This window comes from Clinocottus analis, unplaced genomic scaffold (assembly GCF_023055335.1).
Source record: "Clinocottus analis isolate CAN_PGR_092001 unplaced genomic scaffold, fCliAna1.0.p SCAF_6, whole genome shotgun sequence".
NCBI lineage: Eukaryota > Metazoa > Chordata > Actinopteri > Perciformes > Cottidae > Clinocottus > Clinocottus analis.
The window spans coordinates 4947648-4975454 of record NW_027176218.1 but is presented as its reverse complement, the minus strand read 5'-3'; the positions used below and the strand labels follow the sequence as shown (position 1 = coordinate 4975454).

The following is a 27807-nucleotide window of genomic DNA, read 5'->3' as shown; positions in this document are numbered from 1 at the left end:
TATTATTTCCTAAATATATTATCACGCTTCACACAGACTGTCCCTGAGCTCAAAACCCTGTAACTACCTGAAATAATAACACACATTTCCCTTAACATTCAGATACAATATGAACCTAAGAGTCAGATGAGGTGAATTAAGTTACATAAAAGGCAGTATGCAAAAAGATTTATACAGAGCGCCTAATGGTAGAGATGACAAACAAACACATGATTGAATGGAATGTGTGTGAAATACAATTTATACTTGAGAGGCCATAAAATGCAAATAGACGTCGCTTTATTGTTCATTCATGATTTGGTCGTGTACTACAATGGGTTTTGCTTTTCATAAAGCAACGTGCAATTAAATTTTCCACAAACAAATCTTGTTTACTATCACTCGGGACGTGGAGTTCAAGGTCTATGAATTGGAAAACAGAGGCTAAGCTATTTTGATTTCATAATACGTTGAAATGATCAATTTACATGATGAACAAGAGCAGCACACACCTGGGCGTCTCTGTCTGTCTCTCTCTATACAGTAGCTGTGTTTCCATCCGACTGTCAAGCCAATTTTATGCAAACCTTTGGAAATGTCAGGGGAAATAAAATATGAATTTAGAGCATTTTCCACCACAGTGTTGGAAACGATTAAATTGACTTCTTGAATGTCAACAAACACATCTGCATGAAAACTGGGTGAACTGAACAAGAAGTGTGAACGTCACTGTGGGTACTGTTTTTAGTTTCTTCAACCTCGAGACAAAAACAAAGAGATTCACGCTGCAGTTTGCTAACACACAAGCTAATTCCACAAACCTAGACCTGAGTAACAGTGATGATTAGAAATCATTTCTTTCCAACAAAGAAATTTCACATCTCTTCAACACAATGGATGACAATTTGGATTTTTCCAATTTTTAAAATCTGCAAAAAAATGCTTTGATATCACATCTATTGTCTGTCTCTCATTCTCTGAGCCTTCCTCCATCCAAGCCCGACGCAGCCTCTCTACATGTGTGTGACATTGAGTTGTGAACAATTCAATGGCAAAAAAAAAAGAAAGAAAAATGACAGAAATGACAATGGCATTCACAGACTAGAAAAAGAGGAGGTCACAGACTGTCAGCGGGAACACAAGGAGGAAGCAGAGGACTAAATTCACACTGTTTATTGAGAAGTGGCAGATAAGAACGATGGATTTCTATAGCGAGAATTAAAAGTGCGATAATCTAGCACTGTCACACTGACAATGGAAATACGGTGAAGGAAAGAGAGCAAGATATAGCAGAAGAGGGGAAATAACACAGAGTTACACGACCATCGCACACACATTTTGGCTGAATGTGAACCACATTGAATTACCGCCTGGCAGTTGTGTGCGTGTGCCTCCATCAACCTGTTGAGTCAGCGTGTACATCTGCTCAAAATGTTACCACTTCATCATTTTTATCCTGTCAGACATTTGTGTAAAACAAACCATAATCAGCATATAAAATCTTGAGTTATGGACAAAAATGTGTTTTGTAAGGCCCTTTGTAAGTGACCACCAAATTCAAGTGGAACGTCCAAGTGGACATTTGTGCCAAATTTGAAGAATTTCTTTACAAGAATATTTACAAGAATGGACTGTATGCTCTGTACTATTATAGACCCCGATATTGTTGATTATGCAGGCCTTGTTGATGCAGCTTCATGTACTTATTTTTTTTTAATTAGCTTGAGAGCATCAGCAAAAACAGTCCAAGAACAGTCAACTTCACCCTCGTCATGATGTCCAGCATTCGTAACAGTTTTAGAGACGGAACAAAAACACAAGCTGGTCGAATCCTTCACTTGTCTTCGGCTCTGTTCGTATCCCTTGACTTCCTCTTCCTCTCTCATTTCCCTTTGTGCTTCTTGAACAGGGCGTACAGGACCTTCAAGGTGGCGATGTCGTCCTGAGAGACGATATCTGTCACACAATCAGGAGGAGATATTTAGTGGGTATTTATAATACACCTTCATCATACCAAGCCACTGATGGAGGGAGGACATGCCAATGCGGTTTGTTTTTTTAGCAGCAGCATTAGCAACATTAGCTAATAACTTTTCTCACAATCTATGCTAACGGGTCAGGCGGGTAAAAACGTAAATAAAACATTAGATGGACATTTAATCAATACGTCCTTGGTGAGACGAGATCCCAACAAAATAGCACTCCGTTGTAAAATGCACTTACTGAATGAATGTGACATTAAGATCGACTTCAACACCGGCTAACCTAATTAATGCACGCGGCGCGCTTCTGCTTTTAGACCCTCGGTGCTGGGATTCCTCATTCCATCACTGTAATTATGCCAGTAATTAAAAAGACACTAAAAGTGAATTAAATTAGCCACTTGCTCCTGGCTTAGATTAATTGTGCTGGTCCTAACAGTAACAGTTTTCGCGTTGAGGATTTGCTTCACAATTACAGGCTGCCAGGCAATGTTGTGGAGAAGCTCGAGTGAGTGTGATTCGAGCTCAGAGAGACTACGCAGCGTCTTGTCAATAACGGCTCTGCAGGGAAGGTAGGGGAGCTCTATTTGCTATTGATTGATTTCCACACCTAGACAAGTCAGCCGTCCTCTTTTACTCTTCTTTCTTTGATTGATTCAATCAACATGGCCGAAAGTGGACACACACACAATACTACCATGTGTGATTGTTGATCTCCATCTCATTCCAAAACCACGAAACCTTAAATTCTGATAAAAAGACTTCTATAACGCTTCTATTCGGGATGTATTTTAAAGCTGGCTTTGCCGGGATTTGCTCCCATTCAGCGAGGTGCGGTCGATGTTGAAGTCACAAAGGTGTCGGAGGGTGTTGAGGTTCGGGTGCAGGGCTCTGTGCAGGCTAGTCAAGGTTTTCCACAACAAATGAGGAAAAAAAAACATTTTTTTTAGAACCTGACTTTGTGTGCCGGGGCATGGTCAAAATTGTGATATTTATTTGAAAAACACGGCATGAGCTTCACAAGATCCATCCCTATCTATCGCCACACCCTTCAGATACTTTGACCATTTACTCTTGTGTTATTTGAGTTATTTGATTGCATTTTAAAGGAATAACACGAGCGGATCTAATGTTAAATCAACAAATAGCTTCCACGGTGAAACATTCATCAGGCAAGTGATCTGATTTAAGACCTGAATTTTTTTTTTTTTCCTATTGGTAGTCATTCATCTCAACTAGCTTAACTAATAGTGGAGAAGTACTTTTACATTTCCTCTGAAACAAATTCACCAAAACAGTCAGTTTCCCACAAACACCTTATTAAACCGAGGAGAAAGCAATGCAGTGGTGTATGAAAAATTCGGATGAATGCTCGCATCCTCACACAAATCATGGAATCGGGATTTCACGGTGGGAAATCTGATAACTGGCAGTTGCAAGTTGAAACTGACAAACACAAAAATGTACGGGGCCTTTTTACAGTCCACAGATACGATCGCAATATTGCTGGGACTTGTCTGATAACTGGGTGGTACACTAGCTGTGCCCGCGAATACAGATGCCATATCTTCCTCCAGGCACACACACACACACACACACACACACACACACACACACACACACACACACAGTAGATGTAGCCATAGAGTTGAGGTTAAAGCCCTGTGTGTCTATCAACAGGCACCAGAGTGGCATCAGCTTCTTGAGACTGTCTCCCTCGCCGTGCCTCTCTAAATGAATGATGATGACCTCGGTCTCCGAGACAATCATCCGCAGTGATCGAGACACTAGTCACATATTCCGCAAGCAATTTCATCTTTCCCTCCAAAACACTGTCAACGTGGAGATTAAATCAAACTAGCTCCGTCTGATACCTGATATACAAACAGATTTGGCCGTTTCCGTGTCACAGATAAAGGCTCTTGATAGTTCATATCATCCAGATTAGTTTGACATTGCCGCTCTGGTGTTGTTGTGTTGCAATTATTTTACTCGCCAGCACTACTTCCCGTCCTCTGTGCCTGGCATTTGAATTTGAGTTTGTTGTCAACAAGACTGATTGTATGGTGTGTGTGTGTGTGTGTGTGTGTGTGTGTGTGTGTGAGCAGTGCGTGTCATTTCCTCACCTTGTGGATCAACGCTGGACACTTGAAGGCCTGTGTCATTAAGGAGATCCAAGGCCAAGCTCACGTTGTGAAGCTGGAGGTCAAATGAATTGGAAAAAAAAAGTCACTGCGTGTTTTATAAGTTATTCATAAACTGCTCATATCTGTAATAAAAGAGGCATGACCTTTTGATAGACAAGTCCTATTACTTTAAGAAAAGCAAGATCAAATATGTCATTATAAATGACACACAAGTAATTATGCATCAATTTTTATGATAGGAATAGTAAAATATTCTTCTTTTTTTTTTTTATCATATCTAATATTGTAATAGCTATAATGTTGGGTTGGGTTTCAGTACTGAAGCTCATTATCTACCATGCTCTTGTGGGAAATTAGATTATCTCAAATTAGACATTTAAAAAAAAGTTGTACTTTTAATGTGGTCTGTGCAAATCTACACTTTCAAAAACTATCACTTTAAAAATTAAATGAATCTTAATTGAAATTGGAAATGTCTCTTCTGCCTGGATGATATTAGCATCACCTGTGAGCACCTACAGGCAAGTATTAGTCGTGTGTGTGTGTGTGTGTGTGTGTGTGTGTGTGTGTGTGTGTGTGTGTGTGTGTGTGTGTGTGTGTGTGTGTGTCAGCACTGTACCATCTCAGAGGGATTGACGGGAGTCAGGTTGAAGTCAGCCAGCGGCACACAGAAGCCTTCCAGCTGTCCGATCAGCAGCAGCAGAATCACGCCGTCAGCGAACTAGACAGAAAGCACACCGGAGATTGGAGCCTGTCCAAGGAAGGTGATGTAATCTCAGAGGATTGTGAGCCTTATTTTCTCTACAGGAAAACTCCGAAGTGCTCCAAAGGTGTTCCACCGTTGTTGTTTTGCTTGTTGTTTACCTGTTTGTCCATATCAGCCACCTGCAGACCCATGGACGACATGTTCTGGTTCACAAAGTGTAAGATGGCCTGAAAACGGACACAGTTACGTAGTTTGAAAGTTGATCATGTTTTGCTGACATATTAATTAATACAACATACCGTAAAAGTCGGGTTATAAGCCGCTTCTACCTTTGGTGGTTGTCCCTGCTGGAACCAGCTAGTGCTGGTGCTAGCTTATTGCTAGCTTCTCGCTAGCTCCCCGACAACCACTGAAGTTAGCGGGACCAGCCCCGGCTCTACGCCAGACTCGAGCGGACGGGACGCAGGCAGTAGCTAGCGGGAAGCTAGCAGCAGCGCTAGCTGGCTACACCGGGGACAACCACCGAAGGTAGTAGCGGCTTATAACCCGACTTTTACCGTACATATAATTAAATCATTCGTAATAATCATTATGAGGAGCCCTACTTGAACCCGTTGATTTATCGACGGTTGCTTAACAAATTTACAAATAATTGGCAACTATTTTGATAATCAATTAATCGTTAAAGTCGCAAACAAGTTATAGACCAATTTAATTAGGAATCAATTAATCAAAAATATGATTAACAGATTACTCAATCACAAAAATAGTCGCCTCAAGCACTATTTGAAATTGCTAATTAGTTTGAATACTCTGATCCAATCACCAAAATGTACCCGGAAAACAAAAATCTTTCCCATTTGAGAATTTTCATGCATCTTTCATCATGTTTGATCTCAGGTTTCTACATTAATAAGAAATAAATTATAGTTATTTACATCCTGTCTTTAAAAAACGACACATGCTCTGACTGCCGGTAGCGATGCGACACTTCTCTTCTCCTCTCCTTGCTATACCTTCTTCACCGTGTTGACCTTGTGAGCCTCAAGTTTCAGCAGTTGCTCGATGGGATCCTCCCCTGGGTGACCAGACAGACAGAAAACTGTGTTAAAGTCCTCGCAGGCTGAGATGCTGCTTCAGTGACATTCAAAATGTCAAATCGGCTCAAGCTCGGACATCTTTTTACTGACTTTCAATCTTGCTTTGGGAGTCTGAGCCTCCATCGCTGTTGGAAAAACACACACAAAAAAAGCATGAGGTGTTTTTCTCACATTCACACAATCACACAGGACGCAAAACTGCTCACCTGTCCTCTGTCAGGACTTCCGTCTGGACATCCGATTTGATTCCACTTCTGCTCACCTGCATGAAAATGAACCAAAGGGAAGAAGCGATTACACGATATGTTTAGGAACTGGAGCAAGGACACACAAACAAAGAAGATAATACTGAAACTTAAGCTGAAACTCACTTCCACAACCACAACTTCAACCGTCACATTCGGTGGCAAAACCAGTTCGGGCTGGAACGCTCTCACCATGGCAACCAGCAGATGAATAGTGGCCAGAAGGTCTTTCTTGTGGATGACTGACAAGAAACAACACACACACACACACACACACACACACACACACACACACACACACACACACACACACACGCACACATAAATGAACAGCCACTGAAATTTAATTATTACTGAAAACTTTCCATCATAATCATGAAATTAAACCGTTTTTGATTCTATTGATGGTCTGCACTTTTTTTCCCCAGCAATAGCCATTTCCTTCGTGTAAACTTTCTCCACAACAGCCTCTCTCGATGACGTTTTCATTGATCAACAGTTCAGCAACACTTACACACACAATGTGAGACCAATATAAGGCTCTTTATGCTTGAGTGTGGCTGGAGTTTGGACCATTTTCTTCCCCACTCCATGCTCTCTAGAAGGTGAATTGGTGTCAGAAATGCTTCGTGGCGGAGTCCGCCAATCCCATGGTGGATTTAATGGCCTATGCAATTCCTATGCACATAGGGAATCACAGGAAACTTGTAATGATCCTCTTTTTTAATCAGCCTCATTCTTCACTGTTCATTTTCTTGCAGCCCGATCAAACATTTCCTACAGCTGCTGCTTCACATTAAAAGCATGCAACCGGTGGAACATGGGGTGGCTTTCACTGCGAAGCACTTGCAGGAAATGCAATGCATTTGTTTGACATAAGTGCACCGCAAAATATTTAAAAACCAAACAAGACAATGGTTCTTTTTGCCACTTTTTTTCTTCTTTCCCAAGATCAGTTTACGTGACTCAAACAGAACCCCATCGTGTTCATCGCCACCAAAAATCCCTCACAGTTGGTGTAAGCAAACATGGCACCCTTGAGCGAGCACGAAATTCCAATTTTCGAGGACGTTGCCAGGACGTAACATTTGTTCTCTTCTTGCTTTCGTGCCCAGTCAGCTGCATGACTCACGGTTGACGTTCCACTTGATCCGACTGCTGTCCTGCAGGCCCAGTCTCCTGTCCAACTCCTCCAGGATCAGTCCCAGCTTGCGGATCTGAGCAAGGCTGGTCAGTGCCATCTCCTCCACAGACACGTGCACGTCGGCCAACCTGGCTGTGGAAATCAAGAAATTGTTATGATTGTTATGACTATTATGATGATGAGGATTCACATTTTTGTTATTATTAGTAGTAGTAGTAGTAGTAGTAGTAGTGATATCATAATTAGTAGCATTATTAGAATTATCATCATTTTTGATATTGTTTAATTTATTGATAGTTACAACAATACTGTTTTACTGGCAAGGGATTTGTTTTGGATATTATAAATGACAAGCTTTTAGGTGAACTATAAGCATTTGTTAATCTTCAGATTTAGATAATGGTCTAGTGGAAGTACAGCGATGATGAATGACCACACTAGCCTTTCATACAAATGTGTATTAACTCACACAGCAGGTGATGAAGCACCAGTCCATCGTACAGATCCTCCTCCAGACTCTGAACCACTATGTGCTCCGATTTCAAAGTGCTATTGATCCAATAAACCAGTGCCTACCAAAACACAATTTATCACACAGTCAGCTACAAACACCAGACGCTTTCATCTTCTTGCATACATCTTTCTGTTTTTAACATGCCAAATGAAAAACAGCATGAAACCTTGTTTATAAAATTAAAAAAAAATCTCTAAATTGACTTTCAGAGATAATACGATCCCAAAGTAGATGGAAATGATGACAAATACAAAATACTCCACTTAAAATAACTGGATTGTATTTGTTCTCCCTCCCGACTCCATATATGAGACATGCAAGGCTTATCGAGTTATTTACTCATTCGCTGCTGCTTGCATGAAGCGCTTGTGCTGCCATCTTTTCCAATAAAAACCCTATTTTTTTTTTTAGTCGGGTTCAGCAGACTCTCTTAGCCGTCTCCTATCACCTCTGATAATTATGTTCATTAAAATTTTACCAATCCTTCCACCTCTCTCCCTGTGTCAGATCTTATTCATGCTCTTCACTGCACTCATACGCATGCAGGCTCTGTAATGTATTTCCTGTGTAGCATTCATCTCCAGCCCACTCAGGAAACACTGCCTTTGTAGTCCAGGATGAGCCTTGGCGCTGCAGTAAATGTTTAATCGAAGACATAGATTCAGACAAAACTCTATGTGTCGATAACAGGAATTTATCTCTTACCTCCTTTAGTTTTTCTAGTTTGGGGTCTTTTAACGACGATGGCTGAATGAGCTTCTGCTTCTCTCCTGTATGAATATATTTACAAACTGCATTGGTTAAAGGGTATTGTTTCTGATTTCACCGCCTTTTCCATTCTTGAAATCTGTGATTGACAGCTCTATTATAAATACAAGCACTTATTTTATTTATTAAATGGCAACCACGTGTTTTCTCATCAACAATATACACACATTTTCTTTTTTTTACAAAAGCATCTCAGACATGCATTTCTTGATGTAACTAATAATGATCCTGACATCCAAAGCTTTCCATTCATTTCCTTATGGAATGGGAAGAAATTAGCCTGAAACTTGTATAAACTGTGTAGTAAATCACATTAAACATTCAATCTGTGTTATTTTCAATCAATCTTAGTCTAATGTGGTGTAATAATGACGATTAAAGCTGCTCTAGTCCAAGTCTTTTTTCCTTTTTGTGTTAGCGTATAAATGGTTAAGAATATGTTATTGATGGTAAATTACATAAAACATACAAAACAACTGCTATGGTCATTTTAAAGGATAGCTGAATTGAAACTTCAGCAGTCTGAATTAACCAAAATTACAGTCTTTAGAGGATAACATATTTCATTTCTTCCAGTGTGGACAAGACAGAACGAATACAGCCCCTAATAATGATCTCAATGTATATGTATGTGTGAGTATTGTATCAAGACAAACTAAATGTATCACCCATATCATGAAGGACTGACCCTGAAAAGACTCGATGTCCACAGTGTCTTCCTCTTTGTGATACTCAAAACTAGCCGCCTCCATCGCTTCTCCTCAGGAGGAGATATTCAAGAGCACCTGCAGAAGAAGAGCTTGAATACAAACCATGCACAGAAGAATGAAGAAACAGTTTCTCCATCGACCTGTTTGTCAGAAGGTTTCTCTCTCTCTCTCTCTCAACAGGGGCTCTGTGGGTGTCCTCGATCATAATTTGCTCAACTTCCGACTGCGACAGAGTTACCGGCTGACCGGCAGTGGAAGATGCTGACTGCACTGCCAGGCAGCTTACTGTTGCATGAAAATCTACATTTTTGCTTCTTGGGAACAAAGAAAAACAATTTGCGCTCAGTGGATTTCCAGAGTTGGGTTTGTTTTATAACTGAGGATGTTAGGAAGTGTCTCAAAACACAACTGAACCGGCCAAAAACTGAAAAGGGAAAAGGTTTAGTTTCCTCACTTCCTTTTCTTTTCTTTCTTTCTTTTTTTTTTACAGCGACAGGCTCAACAGATCAAGTTCTCTATCCCCTCCACCGATTTGCAGGGGCTGCACCTTTCTCTCTGATTTTTGTTGTTGTTTTTAAATTACACGGTCTTGAGACAAAGCACAGCAAACACAGCCTAACACTGACACAGCAGATGTGACCTGGAGCGTGTCAAACTGTTGTTTCCTGGATGTCAAGAAGAGAAAAGATACCGGTGAGAAACTTTACTTTTCCTGTGTGTTTTATGTGTGTGGGGCTTCCTTTTTTTCCCCTGAGTTTGACAGTCACTTTCAAACAAGGTCACACACAAAAAGCCTTTTTAAAAGAGCCTACCTTTGGCACTCTTTTTTAGAGCGACTCGACTGAATCGGATGACTTCTGCTGAATTGAGTTCCTTAACTGATGTTTCCACGGACTGTCAAAACAGCAATATAAGAAGCGGAGGGCTGTACTCTATCTGAGCAAAAGGTCTGACGGCACTGAAGTTCAAACCGTCGCTTTAACAGAAAATAACATGTCGCAGGGCCGAAACGGAAGATAGGCACAAATGAGAGAGGATGTGGCAGAAAAGAAGGTAGCGCTTCCTCTTTTTGAAACTGCCTTTGCACAGCGTTTCTTACAGATAAGGGCGTCTATATTTTGTGTCACGAACTGCGTTTCAGGCTTCTTTTTTTTTTTTTAATCTGAAGTGTGTGTCAATAGAAAAAAAAAAGAAAACAAGGAAGACTCTTGGCTGCGAATGAATTGTTTGAAGAAGAAAAAAACACACACTTTGGGAGGTCCGAGAGAAACGTGACACTCAATAGTCCCGAACCACTCAGGCTCGACTCACACGTCTTCATCTGTGACCGGACCAATTCGCTGCCGTCTGGTCTCCAGCCGTCTCCATTCTCCAACAAACAACAACAACAAAGAGAGATCGAGACAACACAATAATAAAAAAAAAAAAGCTCTGCGTGCGCGCCGGCCTCGTTGAAGAGTAGAAAAAAGGACCACCCATCAGCCAGACGAAGGGGCAATTTAGGGGGGGGGGGGGGATGTGGAAGGTTACCATAGCAACAAAGGAACGAGACAAGAAAATAAAGGTTTAAAATAAAACCCATAATTCCTTTGGCGAAACCCAAATTGCAGGAATTGTCTGCTCCAAAGGCCAATCTCGCTCAAAAGCCGAAGCAAATCTAAGCTATCACACACGTAAGGGCCGTAATGAAATTCTCATTCTGTTTGATTTCAGGCATTTATTTCTTGATAGGCAAGATAAAAAATAAAAAAAAAACACAACTCTCTCTCACACACACACACACACAGGAGTGAGACATCCAGTGAGGCATCCAGCGCAAGAACGGTTTAGATTGAGTCATCCACTCTGTTAATAATTCAGACCCCGGCTCTAAAATGCACAAGTCGACCACTGTACATCTCAGCAGGTCTCCAGGTGGCGCGGCGGGCCGATGCTGCGCTCCAGGAGGGCAGCGGGAGGTCCGGGCCTCCTCGGAGACCCGACTGAAAGGCCGCTGAACACGGAGATACTCTGACTGGAGCTCTCCCGGGAAGGAGAGAGCCCGCTGCACTTAAGGCAACAGCGTTGACTTTTAAATATGGCTTGAGATGTGGTGTGCACGGTTCAGAGTAAACGAGGACCATTCACAGTTCCTTCAGCTGTCAAGTGTGTGGTGAGAATATAAAAAGCTTTTTTTTTTTTTTTTCAGATATTGTAGAATACAGAGCATTTTCAAGTTTCTTAAAGGAATAGTTTTGTGGGAAAATGAGCATTGGCTTTCTTGTAAAAGAGTTATAGGCTGCGGGAGACGATCGATAACACCCAACAATGAGTCACAGCCACCTGCCAGTTAGCTTAGTTTAGTATGAAGATGGAAGCAGTAGGAAAGAACTGAAAAATGCATTAATTCATTAATATTCATTATCTGTATACTATAAGTGATATTAATAATGTATTTATTTCGGCATGAGTTTGTATCAGTTTCAGTTTTTAACATCCGTTTCTCCAAAGCTGAGCCAACTAGACACTAAAGAAAGAGCGAGATAGCATCTCAAAGCTAAAAGGAAATAATTGAATGAAAGCTAGCTAGCTAGTGAGATAGTCACAGCTACGTTTAGCTAAAGCTAAAGCTGTTTTTCCCCGAGCTGTTATTTACAAAAAGAGAAAAAGCTGTTATATTAAACATTGTCATTGGTGTTTATTTTTTACTTTTATAAGTAAATGAGCTAATTTCAGTCACGATGAACTCCTGCTAACGATAATAGCTCAGCAGAGGAGTAGCAAAGCCATCTCAGTTGTCGACTCTAATGGACAATTATGGTCCATTAGATGTGGTCATTGAGCTACATTAGATACATTTGCATTTTTAAATGTAATATATATGTAGACCATTTCAGTCATTTCCTTTTGCGGTGCTACAAAACATACTCTTTGCTCCAGTAGATGTGAATGGCAATAGCAATATAAAATGGTTTAGATATAATGTGTTATAATGAGCTTGTCTTTATGCTAAGCTAAGAAAACCGGCAGCGAGCTCTGAATACAAAATCTTAAAGATTTTAAACATGAGCTCGGTATCAATCTTCTCATCAAACTCTTGGCAAGAAAGCAAATATATGTCTCTCCAAAAACTATTCTTTTAATATTTACACAAATTCATTTTTTTTTGATACAATATAAGATATATTTTTTAATCTTTCTTAAATATTCTGGATTGAACAAAGAAATGTTTTCCAGTTTTAACATCCAGCCCTCATTTATTATTCTTGTGACGACTGAGGACTCAAATGCAGGCTAAAGGTCGCAGGGTTTCCTGGGTTGAATTTAACATTCAAGGAAGGAATAAATAAATACTGACATTTGGAGAAGATAAAATGCTAACATTCAGAGCTTTTTTTCTGGCTGTTCCCCGTGGGTCTTTACAAGTCACACATAATGATGACTTTTAGTCCCCGTTGGTCTCCTCCTGTGTCCGGACTGTAACGCATAATATCAGCGCAGGGACGGGGCGGCGTTCAGAAGTGATGTCATGGGGGGGAAACCGGAAAAGCTCAGTCAGAGTTTTTGTAGTTGGTGAACAGGTTGTAGAGGACTCTGAGGGTGGATTTTAGGTTGAGGTTGACAACATCTGGAAGACAAAATGGATACAGCAGAGATCTTTAGTTTGCAGAAATTGTTTTTTGAGGAGTTTCAGGAAGAATAATTAGACCTTTGACATGCACAAAATGTATTTTATATGATACAAAATTGGATCCTTGGAACACTGCAGCACAACATGAATGAGCTGCACTCCCATAAAATCATGTTCACAATGCAAAAGAGCTCCCACTGTGATTGCTGTTGGACTACTTTCCTTCAAAGGTTATTTGTAATTTTGAAACTGAAAGCTTAAAATAGCTCATCATAGATCATATGATGTACTACTTCATAACAGGAGAGCACAAAAACACCCTCTGTTCTCTTCATTAGTAACGTGATGTACTCCCAGTGCTTATTTGCTTGTTGCAATTTATCCTCACAACTAGGTCTTTGTTAGGTGATTCAGGCCTGACATCATTTTGTTACAACAGTGTCCCATTGCATCACCGTTTAAACTAGGACGCCTTCAGCCGCGGATCATCTGCATATCCCCGTTAGCTCGGGTGACACTGTTGACATCGTACATTGAGTTTATAATGAACCTGCACAAACCTCAGCAAACTGAATGCGAATGAGAACACATAACTCTCGTAGCGGCGCAGCTGGGAGATGATATCAGTATGAAAATAATAGTTATAATGTCCAATTATTGCAAAAGAAATATTGTTTTTTGCTAAGAAGAAATATTTCCTTTTTGACTTAGTCAAAAATATGTTTGAAGAAGGGAAAATCATTTGCATGAATACAGTGGGGAGGGAAACAATATTTACACATTTTGAAAGTTAGCTCACACTAATGATTCAAATATGTATACTGTGCATCGTGCACCTATAATACAGCAGCGATTTGAATCTTAAAATCAACATTGGAAAAGCAATTAATGCCAAAGAAAATAATTAATACAAAGCTCAATATCAAAAGTATGTATGGTGGTTAAAGAAAGTGTTTAAAAACTGAAATGTGGGATATTTAATATGGAGAAATATGGGACGAGAATGTGGAGCAAAACGTGAATATTTAAAGTAGCTCTGAGAATTATGTAAGTACATACAAGAGATGTATACTGTATAGTTAAATATGTGTTCTTCAATATGGGCTGACGGTTAACAGCTACATTTAAAGTCGCAAAATATCAAATACATTATTCTTTCAATATCATATTCTGTGGATTAAACTGAGTTAGAGTACCTGATATAAATTTGAAGACTTCAAGTTAAGTAAAATGCTGATTACAGTTAAAGTACGCTATCAGTCAACTGTATGAAATGACTTAAAGCTATTCCTGTAATAGCATTTCTCACTCTACAGGGGGTTTGTGGAGCATAACGGGTAAAACAAAATGTGTCTGTGAAAAACTGAGATAACACTTACTTCTGAACTAATAGTCAACATAACTAGCTTGCCGTCATATTGTTGATTATTTAAGTACAAGCTCTCTTTAAAAAGAACAAGTTTGTTCGAACGTGCAGCTCAGGGCACAGCTCAACACCATCGACCCGGCATCAGAGTTAAAGGGTAAGACAAAGTCTCCATCTGCTGGACAACCTTTAATATGACTGCTACTGTAAGACAACAACCATTAAACACACTTTTTAAACACCCGCCCCCGTCAGTGCAAGAGACTTATCATCTCAGTCAACCTCCATTACGTTGTGTTTTATCTAATCTCACACCAAACGTCTATAAAATACCTTCTGGTCTGGCTTTGGGTTTTTTCAGGCCTCCATCCTGCATCAGCTCAAAGGCAAACGCCACATTGTGGACCTGAAGGGGCGACACAATGGAGAAGCTAAGCGTACTGATGAGTTTGACTGACACATGTCACTTGTTGAGGGTGTGATCACCTTCTGTTCGAAGCTCTCAGGGGTGAGGAAGAAGTTGTACAGAGGGACAAAGTAGTCCTCTAGCAGCCCCATCAGCAATATCAGGTACACGCCATCAGCAAACTGGACACACACACACATAAACATATACATATGCAGTGTATATATAGAGCCTGTACAGCAGTTTAAAGCACATACAATAGAAGCAAATCAGACTGGATTGTAACTGAAAGATTTAATGAATGCAAATAGAGAGATGATGAGAGCACAGACATATTTGAGATAACACAAACTCATTATATTGTTAATACTTAACTGGACTGTGAGTCTGTAGGTAATGCATTAAATATCTTACCTGAGATTCCAGCTCAGTAACTTCCAGGTTCAGCTTGTTCAGGTGTTTGTTCACGAAGGTGATGAGAGACTGGTAACAGGATCAATGAACTATTAATCATTTCTACAGTATAATCATATTATTATTCTATTTATTATATATGTTAATGTTGTATTATCATGCAAAGAAAAGGTCTGAAATACCGTTTTCACCACGTTGAGCTTGTCTGGTGCGTGATCCAACAAAGTGTCAAACGCGTCCCTCTCTTTGTAAAAAAAAAAGAAGAAAAAGAAGACTTTAAGGAACAGTTTGATAATTTGGGAGATTTAGATAAGAAGATTGATGTCACTCTCATATCTATTCAGTGAATATACATCTACAGCTGGCAGATGGTTAGCTTAACTTAGCATAAAGAGTGGGTACAGGTGTAAACAGCGAGCCTGGCAAATGGTAAATTTACATATTCAGCTGGGATTGTAAAGCAGTAGACCAGGAGACACGTCACCCGGCCAAGAAATAGTCCCCTCTTTAACGCCTCAGTTGTATGAATTAAACAAACAAGATTGAACATGTTTATTAGTGAGCTTTAGAGCTGCGAGAACACATATTTTGTGACCTTTAGATGAAGCTAGACGAGCTGTCGCATCATATTTCACAAACGGATACTAGAGTGATTGATCTTCTCATCTAACGCTCAGCAGGGAAGCGAACGACCCAGTTCCCAAAATGCTGAAGTATTTCCATAATACGGTAAGATGAAATGTGTCTGGGACTCACCAAACCTTCCCATCATCATTCTGAAAAACAAAAAAATGAGAGACAACTATTCATTAATACTTTATACGACAATAAACATTATTAATACTTTACATTAAAGCATTAATATAGAAAGAGGGACGATTGTAGAGACAATCCTCCAGCTCTTACTCGGTGGTGCTCGTCAGCTCCTTGGTCACGAGAGCCGTCTGCAGGATTCCCTCTCGTTTCTGCTCAAACAGAACCAAAACGCTTCAGTCACTATGTGAGAGAATAACTGGAACGGACGCCTTTTATTAAAATCATAGACAAATACTGATAGATGAGTGAGACATTTATCTATAAACTGACATTATACTATCAATAAATGATGTGTTAGCCCCATTATATTATTGTTTTGGATGTTTCTTTGTTATTTTCATGGTTTATTGTGTTGTTTAAAGTTATATTCAGGGAGTTTCTCAGAGAAAATTATCAAATTAAAAACGTCATTTGTGATTTTCGCAACACATTTATGTTCAATTTTGAGGTATATTTTGCATTATCTGTCTTATGTTGTTTGTCACATGTATTGTTGCCAATCTTGCAGGAGACATTCATATTTTCAATGAGAGGGAAATAAAAGCTCAAATAAATTAATACAAAATAACTATGCACCTCCGTCTCCATCCCTGTGTCTGTGCAATTGTCATTCATGACAGCGGATGCCGACCCCGCGTGAGGTTGATGAGCCACTTTACCTTCACGACCACCACCTTCACAGAGACGTGCTCCGGCAGCCTGATGGGCGCCAGGAAGTGCATCGCGAGAGCCACCAGCAGGTAGACGATGGCCACCAGGTTCTTTGAATGGATCGCTGTGATAGCGAATCAGAAGAGAGGACGGTCGGCACTTTGTTCACCGCAAGCTACCATCATGACGCAAGTAAGATGAAAGGTCTGCGACTTTTGTTTTTTCCAAGAGACAGAACTAAAAAATGAAAAAGCCGCCAGCTTTAAATTTGTTATGCAAGGTAAACGGTGACATGTTGAAGAGGCATTGCACCAACGTGGCACATGGAGTTCAGTTTGCATGTCACAAGGTTAAAACCTGTAAAACTGTGGCTATAGAGGAGCTCTCCAATCTGTGCCAAAATGACCCCGATGATGTCATAGAGAGGTCATCAGGGTTATCTCAGCAATACAACAGAAACCCTGTATTGCAAAATAGATGATGGTGAATTTAAAAAGATGCAATTGAGTCGCTTGTGAGATCCCTAACTTTATATAAATACAAAAGTTAATCGCTGTAGCCGCAGTACAAGTAGCTATTTGCTGAAGTCATCGTAAAACTCACAGTCCACAGTCCACTCGATGGTCCAGCCGTGAGGCCGCAGCAGTTCGTTGACGGACTCCAAAACCGTCTGAAGCTTCTGCTTTTGGCCGATCTCCGACTGGGTCACCTCGGCCACGTTCAGCTTCCTGCCTGACAACTTTTCTGTCGACGACAATGGACATGAGATATCAGCTCACACACACAGGGAAAGACTGTTGCCATCAAGCGGCTTGTGTTGAACAGATAAACTCTAGCAAGCGTGAAATGTTTGAATAAAAATGAGATAGATGGATAAAAAATAGGGAGGACATGCTGGTGAATAAAAACCTTCATTTACATAAAAGAAAAAAAGTTACAGAAGTGCTTTATTAAAACAGAAATTCACAGTAATGTATGCTTTAGTTTTGATTTTGTTCGTTTGAAAGCTAGGACACGATCTTGAAAACGTAGAAATGCGGCGGCTGCAGACGACAAATATCCTGTGCCCTCAGCAATAGTAAGACAGAGGATTTAGGAAGCTTATCTAAAGTGTGTGTGTTCAAATGTATAAAAGAAACCAGCAACACTGGTAAAGAAAGGACACCTAAAATGGGCACCGATGCAATAAAAGACTGCGAGAACAGAAGGTGCAACCGTGATAAACGAGTGCGAAAACTAAAAAAAGGCTTCTAACAGAAAAGAGGGAAATCACACATCACTTAACAAAATGTTTCCTGCTGTGTTTTAGTTGTTGTTAACACTTCTGCAACATATGCAACCAAGTGCCACTCCTGTGTTGTACTACCTGGCTTTTTTTTAATTGCACATGCTCGTTCTTGATGTGTTTCTTGTTTGCACGTTTGAGGGCGGATGAAACATTTTGCCAGGCTGCTAAAATTAGCCGGTTTTATTGGGAAGACAAAAATCTTTAAATGAAAGCTTAGTTTTCCTCTTAAAATTACACCAAAAAACAAACACGCAATTTGAGAAAAACATGTTCTTTGTATAAATGCAATGGATCATTGAAGCACAAGAAATACACATGGACTCGTGTGACATATTACCACTAAAAACATGAATAACCGCAAATGTTATCACACAAATACTGTGTTCATTACTGTTGCTGTTGCAATGACGTTACGTCATATTCATGTGACAGTAGTGGATGCTTTTGGCCAACCTGAACGGGAGAGTGTCGACAAAAAAAAGCTTGCAGGGTTTTGTTTGTATTTGGCGAAGTGGGGAAGATTTATTGTTCAGTAGTCGTTAGCTTGTAGGTAGAATCTGTAAAAGTGGTCGGTCTGTTGTAACAAATGAGACACGAGGGGGAAGCCCCGAACAGACCAAAGACACTGGATACACATTTATCACAGTGGAAACTGGAGTGGGTTATTAAATGAGGTGGATATTGTGCAACAAAGTGAAAGAAAGGTTGTGAGTGAATTGTGTTCAGTGTAGTCAGAATACTTGTAGGCAAGATATTCACTATACTGACAATTTACTGCTAATACTGCAGTATTGGTATTGTCAGTTGCACAGGGACGTAAAGGAATGAAATCATGCAAAATGAAGTCTTGAATTGCTGTTTGCTATGTAGCTCTGAGTGCACTTAAAATGCAAGGTCTTAGTCACTGACCTTTGTCAAACAATAAACTCATAATATGAAACAAAAACATCTTCATATTAAAGCCACAAGCTGCAAATACAAATGTATACAATGCTGTTAATTGACTCCTTTTCCAGTTGGATGGTGCAGCCTGTTGCTCTAATATACATTTATAGTTTCACATTTAATATTCACTAAACTTAGTGATGATAATGCAGGAATGACAAACTCAATATAAATACTGCTGTTTTCCATATTGTTGCATGAAAGTTGAAGGCCGCAAGACGCCATGTGGATAATAATGTTGTGAGAGTTGTGACGCCAAAGAAGCCAATTTCTTACCAAATAACTTCTGGAGCACCTGTCCATCATAACAGTCCTCCTCTAGGTCCTTCACTATGATCCTATCTTCCTCCAGCTCACTGTTGATCCAGTCAATCAGGACCTGGACACAGATCACAACAAAATAAAGATTAAAAACTACAGCCAAACTTCTTCTATGAACCGTTTCTTCCTATATTTTACTGCTCCGTTTGTGCTGAGGAGATGAGATGCTTGAGCTCTACACAAGATCCCAGATTACCTTCAGCAGATCTTTAAATTTAAGATTTTCCCGCGATGTTGGGTCCAACATGATCCTCTCAGCGTTTTCCTCTGGTGAAGATAATGTGAGAGAAATTCAGTTTCTGGTGACACTGATGTTCCACTTTGGATGCAGACAGACTCACACTCACGCACACGCAAACACACACACACACACACACACACAATGTTCCTTTTGCCCTTGACATCAAGGGTGGTTCTCATGCTGACTAAGGGACGAAGGCGTCTCCCCCTGCAACCACTTTCATTTCCTGCTCCCTGTCAAAGTCTCCATTACTCAACATGTGTCAGTCACATATTCATATTGACCTCCGTGACCTCAGTCACTTCTGACAGTGACAGGCAAAAGTTTGAAGAAGTCGAAAATATTTGAAATGCAATTGAGTTTGAACAAGACTGCGTAAAGTAACACATTTTACACATTCGGGCAGTAATAGTTATTTCGCATGAAATGTGTAGTTTCAATATGTAAATATTAGTGGTGGGGGGAAAAAATCGATACAGCATAGTATCGCGATATTTTGCGTGGCGATATTGTATCGATACACGGAAGCCAAGTATCAATCTTTTATTTAATCAATTCTAAACTTTTTGGTCCTTGAATAATAAAATCAATTTATTTTTTGTTGACAAAATTTTCCTTTGGGGACAATTTGCGGATATCGCATTATATCGCAATACTCAATGTATCGCGATAATATCATATCGGGACTTAAGTATCGTGACGATATTGTCTCGTGGGACCTCTGGTGATTCCCACCCCTAGTAAATATGATGTTCTTCACATGTCCATGTGTGTGTCTGTGTGTGTTTGTACCCAGCAGTGTGTCCTCTGGGTGGATGTCTGTCCCTGTGGGAAGCATGGGAGCGTTGATGGCATTCTTCCCCTCCTCGTGGAGATCACTCACTGGTAGGAAAACAAGACACAGAAGAAAAAAAACAAAGAAAATTAGGCACAACAAATTCAATCAAACAGAAAAAAAGTGGATTGTTAGTTCTGCTTATAAGTAAGTGGAAGAAAAGAGCATTCATTGTGTTTCATTCTCTTAGTACAGCAAGAAAGATAGGCGGGCAGACACTGTGGGACAGAAATAAAAGAAGTCAATAAATAGAAAGCTTGTCACAGCCTCTGGTAACAGTATTAGCGCACAATCACCACAAATCCCCCTTGTGGGGAGAGTGTGTGTTGATTTGATGACAATTTGTGGCTCCTGCTTCTCCTCCACCGACACTTCTTCAGCCACTCCACCACCACCCTGCTCAGTTTAGTGTCCGTAAAAGTAAAAGCGCTGACCCAAAATGTCTTTTATCAAATTCTCTAAACCGGTAGACACTTTAACAAGACGCTTACAAGGGGAACTCCACCGACTTTACACATAAAAGTCTCTGGGTTGCTGTTTTATAAAGCCTTTCGTGGCTCCAGAGCTCAGTGAAGTCTGATAAATGTCCTCGAGTGATGTCATCGTTGGTTGGGGCTGAAGAAAAGTTGTGGCGTTAGAAAGAAGTGAGTTTACCAGACCTCTGGAGCCGGCTCCTCATCTCTGCTTGAGGCTATAGATTAGATTTAGATTACAGTATAACACACCTGAATTACAATTTAAACTGCTCGGGGTGGACTGGCATTGTGGGCATGTATTGACAAGGATGAAGAATGTGTGGAATAAAAAAAGATGATATTTTCTGGTTGTGCTGCATTCATTTCTATCCTTTTAAAAAAAAGTCCTTTATACGAGTCAGACAATGTTATAATTGTGCAATATGGTACTAGACATATTGTTTTTACATTGATTTCTCCTGAAACTGTATTCATCCTTGTTTTATTGTAAAAGTCATGATTATTTTTTCTTTACGTCTTTTATTGTGTGCAAGATTTCTGGATTAAATTTTTATTTTTACTTTTCTATCTATTTTACTTTTTCTCATACTTAAGTAAAATAAGTAATCCAAGCGTGTGTTTTGGCATGATAGTGTAAACATACAACACACTGAGAATATGATCCGAATGAGAATTTAGCGTCAAACCGTGAAGCTTTAAGTTTATTTTAAGGAGACCAAACACACAAAGTAGCAAACACTAACGCACACTAGAATAAAATCAATTTCCACTGAGATGCTTTTCCTTCTGACTGGAGAGACACCGCAGGGATTCAGAGGCTTTCTTCCCCTAATGGGCGCACTGCTTTCATCACCCTGCACTTCAATTTGTCTGACCTGCAACAGGCCGAACTACAATCAATGCCCTCAAATCTATCGTTTCATTGACTTTGCTATTTATACAACCTGCGAGGAGCATCAACGGCTGCACTTTGAGGTCTTTCTCAAATTAAAACTATGTCAAATAGATGTTTCGAACTGATAATAAAATACCCGAAAGTCTGGAATGGTGTGTTTATAGACTAAATCTGAACTTCAAAGCATGTCCAGAGACATAATTACCACGGGAGGAGGAGTCCCCACAGATTTCTAATCTGATTCAACCTTCCCATGAAGAGCGGAATATCAACTATCTCTCTACAGATCAGCAGTTTGCTTTGTAATTACAGAGCGAGCTTACTGCATTTCATCATAATCGTGCTGCTTCCTCCCCCCCGAGTCCATCCCACTGAATTACTGCTGCCGGCACTTCCCACAGTCGAGTAAAACGAGGGTGAAAATGGTAAAATTACACAATATAATGAATTTACCATGACAGATTTCTGCACAGTTGATTTATGGAAATACAAATACTTTCACCCGCCGGTCTAGAAATGTAACAGCAACCCTCACACACACACACACACACACACACACACACACACACACACACACACACACACACACACACACACACACACAGACAGAGTCAGACAGAGAGACACACAGACAGAGACACACACACATCTCACAGACAGACAGTGACACACACACACACAGAGATAAACACACACACACACAGAGATAAACACACACACGGACAGACAGAGACACACACACACACACACACACAGAGAGACAGAGAGACACACACACACACACACCACACACACACACACACAGAGGCAGAGAGACACACAGAGACAGAGAGAGAGAGAGAGAGAGAGAGAGAGAGAGAGACACACACACACACAGAGACTGAGAGGCTGAGAGGCAGACACACACACACACACACACACAGAGAGACACACATTCACAGACACACACACATAGACAGAGAGAAAGAAACACACACACACACACACACATACACACAGAGACAGAGACAAACACAGACAGAGAGACATAGAGAGAGAGAGACACACAAACACACACACACAGTCGATTCTGTGATTTTAAGTCGTGACTACTTACATCTTGATCTCCCACAACAACAACCAACACAACACATTGCTGGACGTGAACCTGCAGTTGCACGAAGGTAACACGTCCTGCTTCCCCATTTAAACTCCCAAGTTCCTCAAAGCCCCAAATCAAAACCAAATCTACCTTGTTTCTTCCTCTTGGTCCCACACAGCAGCCCCGCCATGTCCACACTAAACGCCGGCGGGTTCCCTGTACGACGGCTGCGAGCTTTGGTAGAATATGCAGGATTGCGCGTGGATGTGTGTGTGTGTGTTTGTGTGTGAATCGTAGTCGGTGGGACTGAGCAGTGGCATGGGCGTCATCACGTGCTTATTTCTGTCACAGCCCTCCACCCCACGTCTGTGGTCCAGTTACAGGAGACGCTGAGGGGTGTGTGTGTGTGTGTGTGCGAGTGTGTGTGTGTGTGTTTGGGTCAGGACGACCCACACTGGACATAAACACACAACAACAACTCAACACCGGTAACCTCTGGGCTGTTTGACGGAGGACGCAGGACACGACGTCCCTGCCGTGTGACAGGTATCCTTTTAATTTCAATATAACAGAAATGCATGCAGCGCGGTGTAGACGGACATCTGCAGGTTCCTGTTGCTCCAACCGACCGTTTACATCGCAGGCTAGTAATTTAACAGCAGTGCAAGAGGACGGGGATGTTTCCCGAGCATGTGAACGCAGCCTTTATTATGTTTAGCTGCAGGATAATCAATCAAGCAGCGGCTGGATTCCTGTTAACAGAATTACATGAATTCAATGTGAATCACAGCCTGCAGTCAAGAACATGCATCTAACGCCGGCGTCATTGCACAAGTTAATACCAGTGGTTTGTACAAACCGTTGTGGAAAAAGGGACATAAGAGGACAGCGTATACGGTCAGATGTGTGTTGCCTTTCGAGATAAAAAAATGTTCCCAGCGTAATGAGTCGGCATCGTAAACATCAGCGTCAAGCAGATTGAAATCGACCACGTCTGTTCGGTTCCACTGCTCCCGAGGGGAGGGAGCGAGGGCGAGGGGGTTCAAAGTGGCACAGGAGAAAGATATAAATAATGCAGCTGTAGGGAGAAGACAGGCCAGACCTTAAATATAGCCCCGGTTATTTACACCAACACAGGCACCAGTGAGTAACAGCAGCCAGGAGATGACGGAGCCACGGAGTCTGTTCCTCAGGGGGCTTTTTACATTCATTATGATGTATTTATCAATGTTTATTATGTACTTTATCCACCTGTTGGGTTGTAATTCAGGCTTTTTCCGTATTGGATTTCTACTGGTCTTCTTAGTAAATGCATAACACCCGTAAAAATTCTCAAAAAGTTGTTAAAGACAGTTTTTAAGAATTGTGACCAAAATACTGACTGAGTTTGACATTTCAGGGATTTCGCATAAAGAAACTGTAAAATAACATTATGTCAAATGCATCGTCAGCATTTCTTTGTTACATATTAATTATTAATCAGCTAATATTAGTCAACACTATATCAGCGCTAATATTGACAAATTGACTTTCCTTTATTTGCTTTAAACAGTAAATAGCTTTTAATTACATTAAAATATCAGTGAATCTCCTGAATAAAGACTGCTTATATAAATACATTTTAATTTCCCATTGATTTGTAAAGTATTTGCATGATAATACATACTTCTGAACAGTAAAGAATATATATTGAAATGAGTATATGAATAAAGTGAGTTCAATAAAATAGCAACAAAGAACAGATGACTTACTATTATCAGCTTCCATCCTGTATCTTAGTACTGTGTTGTGTGTTTAGAGAGTAAATACTCTTCACCCTGAGATAATACAGCGGGGATGTGACCTCACGTTCATCGCCGTCCTTATAAAGCAACATCTTTTGTTTGTTTTTGTCTTCACTGAACTATCACTGTCGCTGACAAAGGGAGTTGAGCCTTGTCAGAGAAATGCAGACTTCCTTTCAGTTGATCAGGATACAGAAAGAGACATGAACATGCAGCCATCTGGGCTGTGTGGGAAAAAAAAAAAAAGTTCCTATAGGTCGTGTTGTACAGCCTGAAGCAACACTTTCCATCCCGCCGCTGATACAACAGGAAAAGGAGGGTTCACACGCTTAATACTGAACTAAACAGTGCACATGTTGCTAAGGAGGCTAAAATGACGCCGTTAATGATTATTCAGCAAACATTAAGCAACCATTCCAGTGGCAACTCGTCTCTCTTGGGTGTTCCTCTTCAAGAATACAAAGCGCCACACCCAAAAGTAACAGAAACCACAACAGCAGCAGCCATGAGCTGTGCTTCAATACCAAAGACTGAACCTCACAGACTTTTAATTCCAACATCTCCAAAAATCATCTCTACTTTGATTAAAAATAATGTGTTCATCAGCTGGGCTTTTATCCACTTTGACCACACAGGGGCACTGCACACACACACAAGCTGCACACACACACACACACACACGCTGCACTCTCACACAGACACAAGGCTGCGTGATTCACCTCGGTCCTCACTGCAGACTTTATCACCTTCAGCACAGACTTATAATCATGCGTTGGCTAAATGAAGGGCTGGGGACGACCCAGAGGTGTTTTTTTGAAGATAAGCTGGAGGTTGAAAAATTATAGGAACAGTTGTATTTTTTGTTGTAGCATTCATTACATATTAGCACAAAGGGAAAATGCTTAAGGCTCCTCCGATCACAAGTTTCCCTTCCTCCCTTTGTACACGTCCGAACACAACATTAAAGTCTGCACCAGAGTTTATAAGGTTGGACTGACGAACCTGTGACTCCTTCCACAACATAATTAAGGTTAAAACATCTGGAATGTGGGCCAAAAAAAATAAAGATAAGGGGCGGATCTTTATCAAAATCATTTTGGGAAGTGTGCTCCTCAGAGCCATATGAGAAGGTTTAATATCTGTGTGTTAAAGGTCCCGGACGAGTTTAGCTTAGCTTAGCTCAAAGACTGGATGCAGATGGAAACTGCTGGTCTAGCTCCAAGAAGTCATTCCTGTATCAATATAGATGAATATAACTAACAATTATTTTCATTATCGTCAGTCAAAGTGTTATTTTATTGATTCATTGTTTTTTCTGTGATACCAACAGGATCGTTGTCCGTCACAATTTCGGAGACGCCGAAGTGACGTCTTTAAATTGCTTTTTTTAATTCCACAAACTGTCCAAATCCTCGTTTCTGAGAAGCTGGAACCAACAGAGTGAGGCAGTTGGATTAGTGTTGATTGGTTTGAAATAATCCCTGAAGCTGCTCCTACTCTCTGAAAACATATAATATCCTTTAATTTGCAACTTCACAACTCTGCATCTATGTAAAGTTGTGGCACATCTTCCTGATACATGTTTGCTGGTCTCTGTCCATTGTGTAAGTTATAAGTTATATGTAGCTACAACTGGTTTCAGTGAAGCTTTAAGCACTGCCTTCAGCAGGAAGACAATTATTCCCATTTCCTCATTAAACGAGGAATACAACCCTGTTATCCTCTAATTAAATCACTGAGCTGAGCTGTCTGCACTTTTCCCCGTAAAACTCCTGAAGCAGCTTGAAGGTGAGAAAGAAACACCGTATTCTCTCTGCCATGACAGCGATATTTCATACAAATTAGGTCTGCAACTCCCTATTATTTTTCATTATCAATGATTTTTTTCTGTTCATTGTTGAGTATATTATAGTAGAGAAACAGGTACTGTTTGACAAACTGCTTCTTTTTTTTTTTTGCCCGACCACCAGTCTAAAATACAAATAGGTTTCATTTAAAATGATATGAAAACATAAAAAGGGACAAATCCTCATAGAAGCTGGAACCAGAGTATTTCGGGCTTTTCTTTCTTAACTAATGGACTAACGTCAATCAGACTAAATGTGATATATATGTCTGTATCAATTCATCCAATGTTACATATCCAATGTTTGGCGACTGTCCCACCAGACATCAGAGGCTAAACTGCAAATTGAATTGAATTGATTAAAATAATTCAAACTGTTAAATATACACACTAAAAAGAGTGGAAACCTCTTTTTATATGAGACGTATGGAAGTTAATGATGCTCCTATAAGGCCCCCTAAACATTAATCCTGTATATGTCTACGTCCTCCTGCTGGTGGACCTCCTTTAATGGAGATTATAAACACATGGCTGTGAGCACAGACACACAGAGAACACACACACAGACGCAGACAAACACACACACACACACACAGAGACACACACAGGCGTTAAACCTTGCAGCTGTCTGTTGTACCACAGTGTCTGGCCTTTTGGGAGGGCAGAAAATAGTTTAGCCAACGCCTGGAAAAGTAAGACAATAAGTTAGAGAGAGTTTCGAAACCCTAAACACAGGTAGAGCAGAGTCATCCTCTGACACCTTTATCTTCATAACCTTGCATTCCCATCACAAGTGACTGTGATCTATTTATACTCATGGCCTCATGTTAAAGGCCTGTGCAGTTGCTGAGAGGACTTTGTCTGGCCTCTCTTGTATTCACTTGAAGAACTATAAAACATAAAAAGGTGCTACTGATTGAACCTCTAACTGAATTATGACACCCATCGAGGGGATGCAAATGAAACATGGACCCAGATTACAATATTCATCACGATAAACACAGCAGGAAAACGCTGGAGGCTAAACATCTCCATATGCTGTAAATCTTGTGTGCAGGAGATTAAAGTGCCAGTGATGTCCCAGAGGAGAATATTGAAATAGCGCGTCATGTGATTGCAGCACCATGGACAGAAACACCAACCAGGGGAACACACATATCCCTTTAATGCCATTAGAATATCATACAAACCCCTCAAAAAAAAATAAAAGACTTGCCTTCTTTAGACTTTTTCCTTCGTGCCAGGGTTCCTCCTAATTTCCCGAGGAAAGATTCGTCCTTTTTCATTTTTGCGGACTGCGTGGTCGCGCTTGTGTTCGCGGTCCCGGACATCTTGAGGTATGACGCGCACCTTCTTGTGTCCGTGAGTAATGTCACTCCTCCCCGTGGGCCACGAAAGCTGCCAAATTCACCGGCAAGCAGATTGAAGGAAGCAGCGCTCGTCGTGCATCAACACAGACGAATGATTCACGTGTCTGCAGCTTCATCTGCTTCAATGTTTACTGACGGGGCGCGCCACAGTGCCGCCTAGCGGCGGG

At 40.6% G+C, this 27807-nt stretch overlaps 2 protein-coding genes across 5 annotated transcripts; both read right to left on the bottom strand.

Moving 5' to 3' along the window:
- Positions 1 to 1137: 1137 nt before the first annotated feature.
- parvg (parvin, gamma) lies at positions 1138 to 10903 on the bottom strand. 2 transcript variants are annotated; one of them, XM_068602966.1, is made up of 13 exons: positions 10108 to 10903; positions 9274 to 9370; positions 8523 to 8587; positions 7773 to 7875; positions 7292 to 7435; positions 6286 to 6401; positions 6121 to 6176; positions 6005 to 6039; positions 5831 to 5892; positions 4973 to 5041; positions 4728 to 4829; positions 4088 to 4160; positions 1138 to 1935 (listed from the first exon to the last, which is right to left on the bottom strand). In XM_068602966.1, exons 2-13 carry the CDS (start codon positions 9335 to 9337, stop codon positions 1862 to 1864), a joined length of 963 nt encoding a protein of 320 aa, XP_068459067.1. In that variant the 5' UTR covers positions 9338 to 9370; positions 10108 to 10903; the 3' UTR covers positions 1138 to 1861. The 2 variants fall into 2 exon arrangements, with proteins under 2 accessions (XP_068459067.1, XP_068459066.1); XM_068602965.1 differs by having other exon boundaries at positions 10607 to 10903.
- An 89-nt stretch (positions 10904 to 10992) lies between these two features.
- parvb (parvin, beta) lies at positions 10993 to 27758 on the bottom strand. Of its 3 annotated transcripts, none has more exons than XM_068602970.1 (13): positions 27487 to 27758; positions 20146 to 20235; positions 19309 to 19379; positions 19068 to 19170; positions 17162 to 17302; positions 16567 to 16682; positions 15998 to 16056; positions 15848 to 15867; positions 15274 to 15335; positions 15092 to 15160; positions 14758 to 14859; positions 14605 to 14677; positions 10993 to 12902 (listed from the first exon to the last, which is right to left on the bottom strand). In XM_068602970.1, the coding sequence occupies exons 1-13, from the start codon at positions 27599 to 27601 to the stop codon at positions 12826 to 12828; spliced, it is 1098 nt and encodes a 365-aa protein (XP_068459071.1). In that variant the 5' UTR covers positions 27602 to 27758; the 3' UTR covers positions 10993 to 12825. The 3 variants fall into 3 exon arrangements, with proteins under 3 accessions (XP_068459071.1, XP_068459069.1, XP_068459070.1); XM_068602968.1 differs by lacking the exon at positions 27487 to 27758 and adding an exon at positions 23500 to 23537; XM_068602969.1 differs by lacking the exon at positions 27487 to 27758 and adding an exon at positions 22791 to 22945.
- Between the last annotated feature and the right edge of the window lie 49 nt (positions 27759 to 27807).

What these genes read in the sequence shown, in the direction of transcription:
- parvg (XM_068602966.1), bottom strand. Translation starts at nt 9,337, where the DNA reads ATGGAGGCGGCTAGTTTTGAGTATCACAAAGAGGAAGACACTGTGGAC. An exon ending in TTGAAGTTGTGGTTGTGGAA is followed by an intron (nt 6,177 to 6,285) that starts GTGAGTTTCAGC and finishes ATTTTCATGCAG; the next exon opens with GTGAGCAGAAGTGGAATCAA. An exon ending in TGGCTGATATGGACAAACAG is followed by an intron (nt 4,830 to 4,972) that starts GTAAACAACAAG and finishes CTTTCTGTCTAG; the next exon opens with TTCGCTGACGGCGTGATTCT.
- parvb (XM_068602970.1), bottom strand. Translation starts at nt 27,601, where the DNA reads ATGTCCGGGACCGCGAACACAAGCGCGACCACGCAGTCCGCAAAAATG. An exon ending in CCCAGAGGACACACTGCTGG is followed by an intron (nt 19,380 to 20,145) that starts GTACAAACACAC and finishes TATCTTCACCAG; the next exon opens with AGGAAAACGCTGAGAGGATC. An exon ending in AATTTAAAGATCTGCTGAAG is followed by an intron (nt 19,171 to 19,308) that starts GTAATCTGGGAT and finishes ATCTGTGTCCAG; the next exon opens with GTCCTGATTGACTGGATCAA.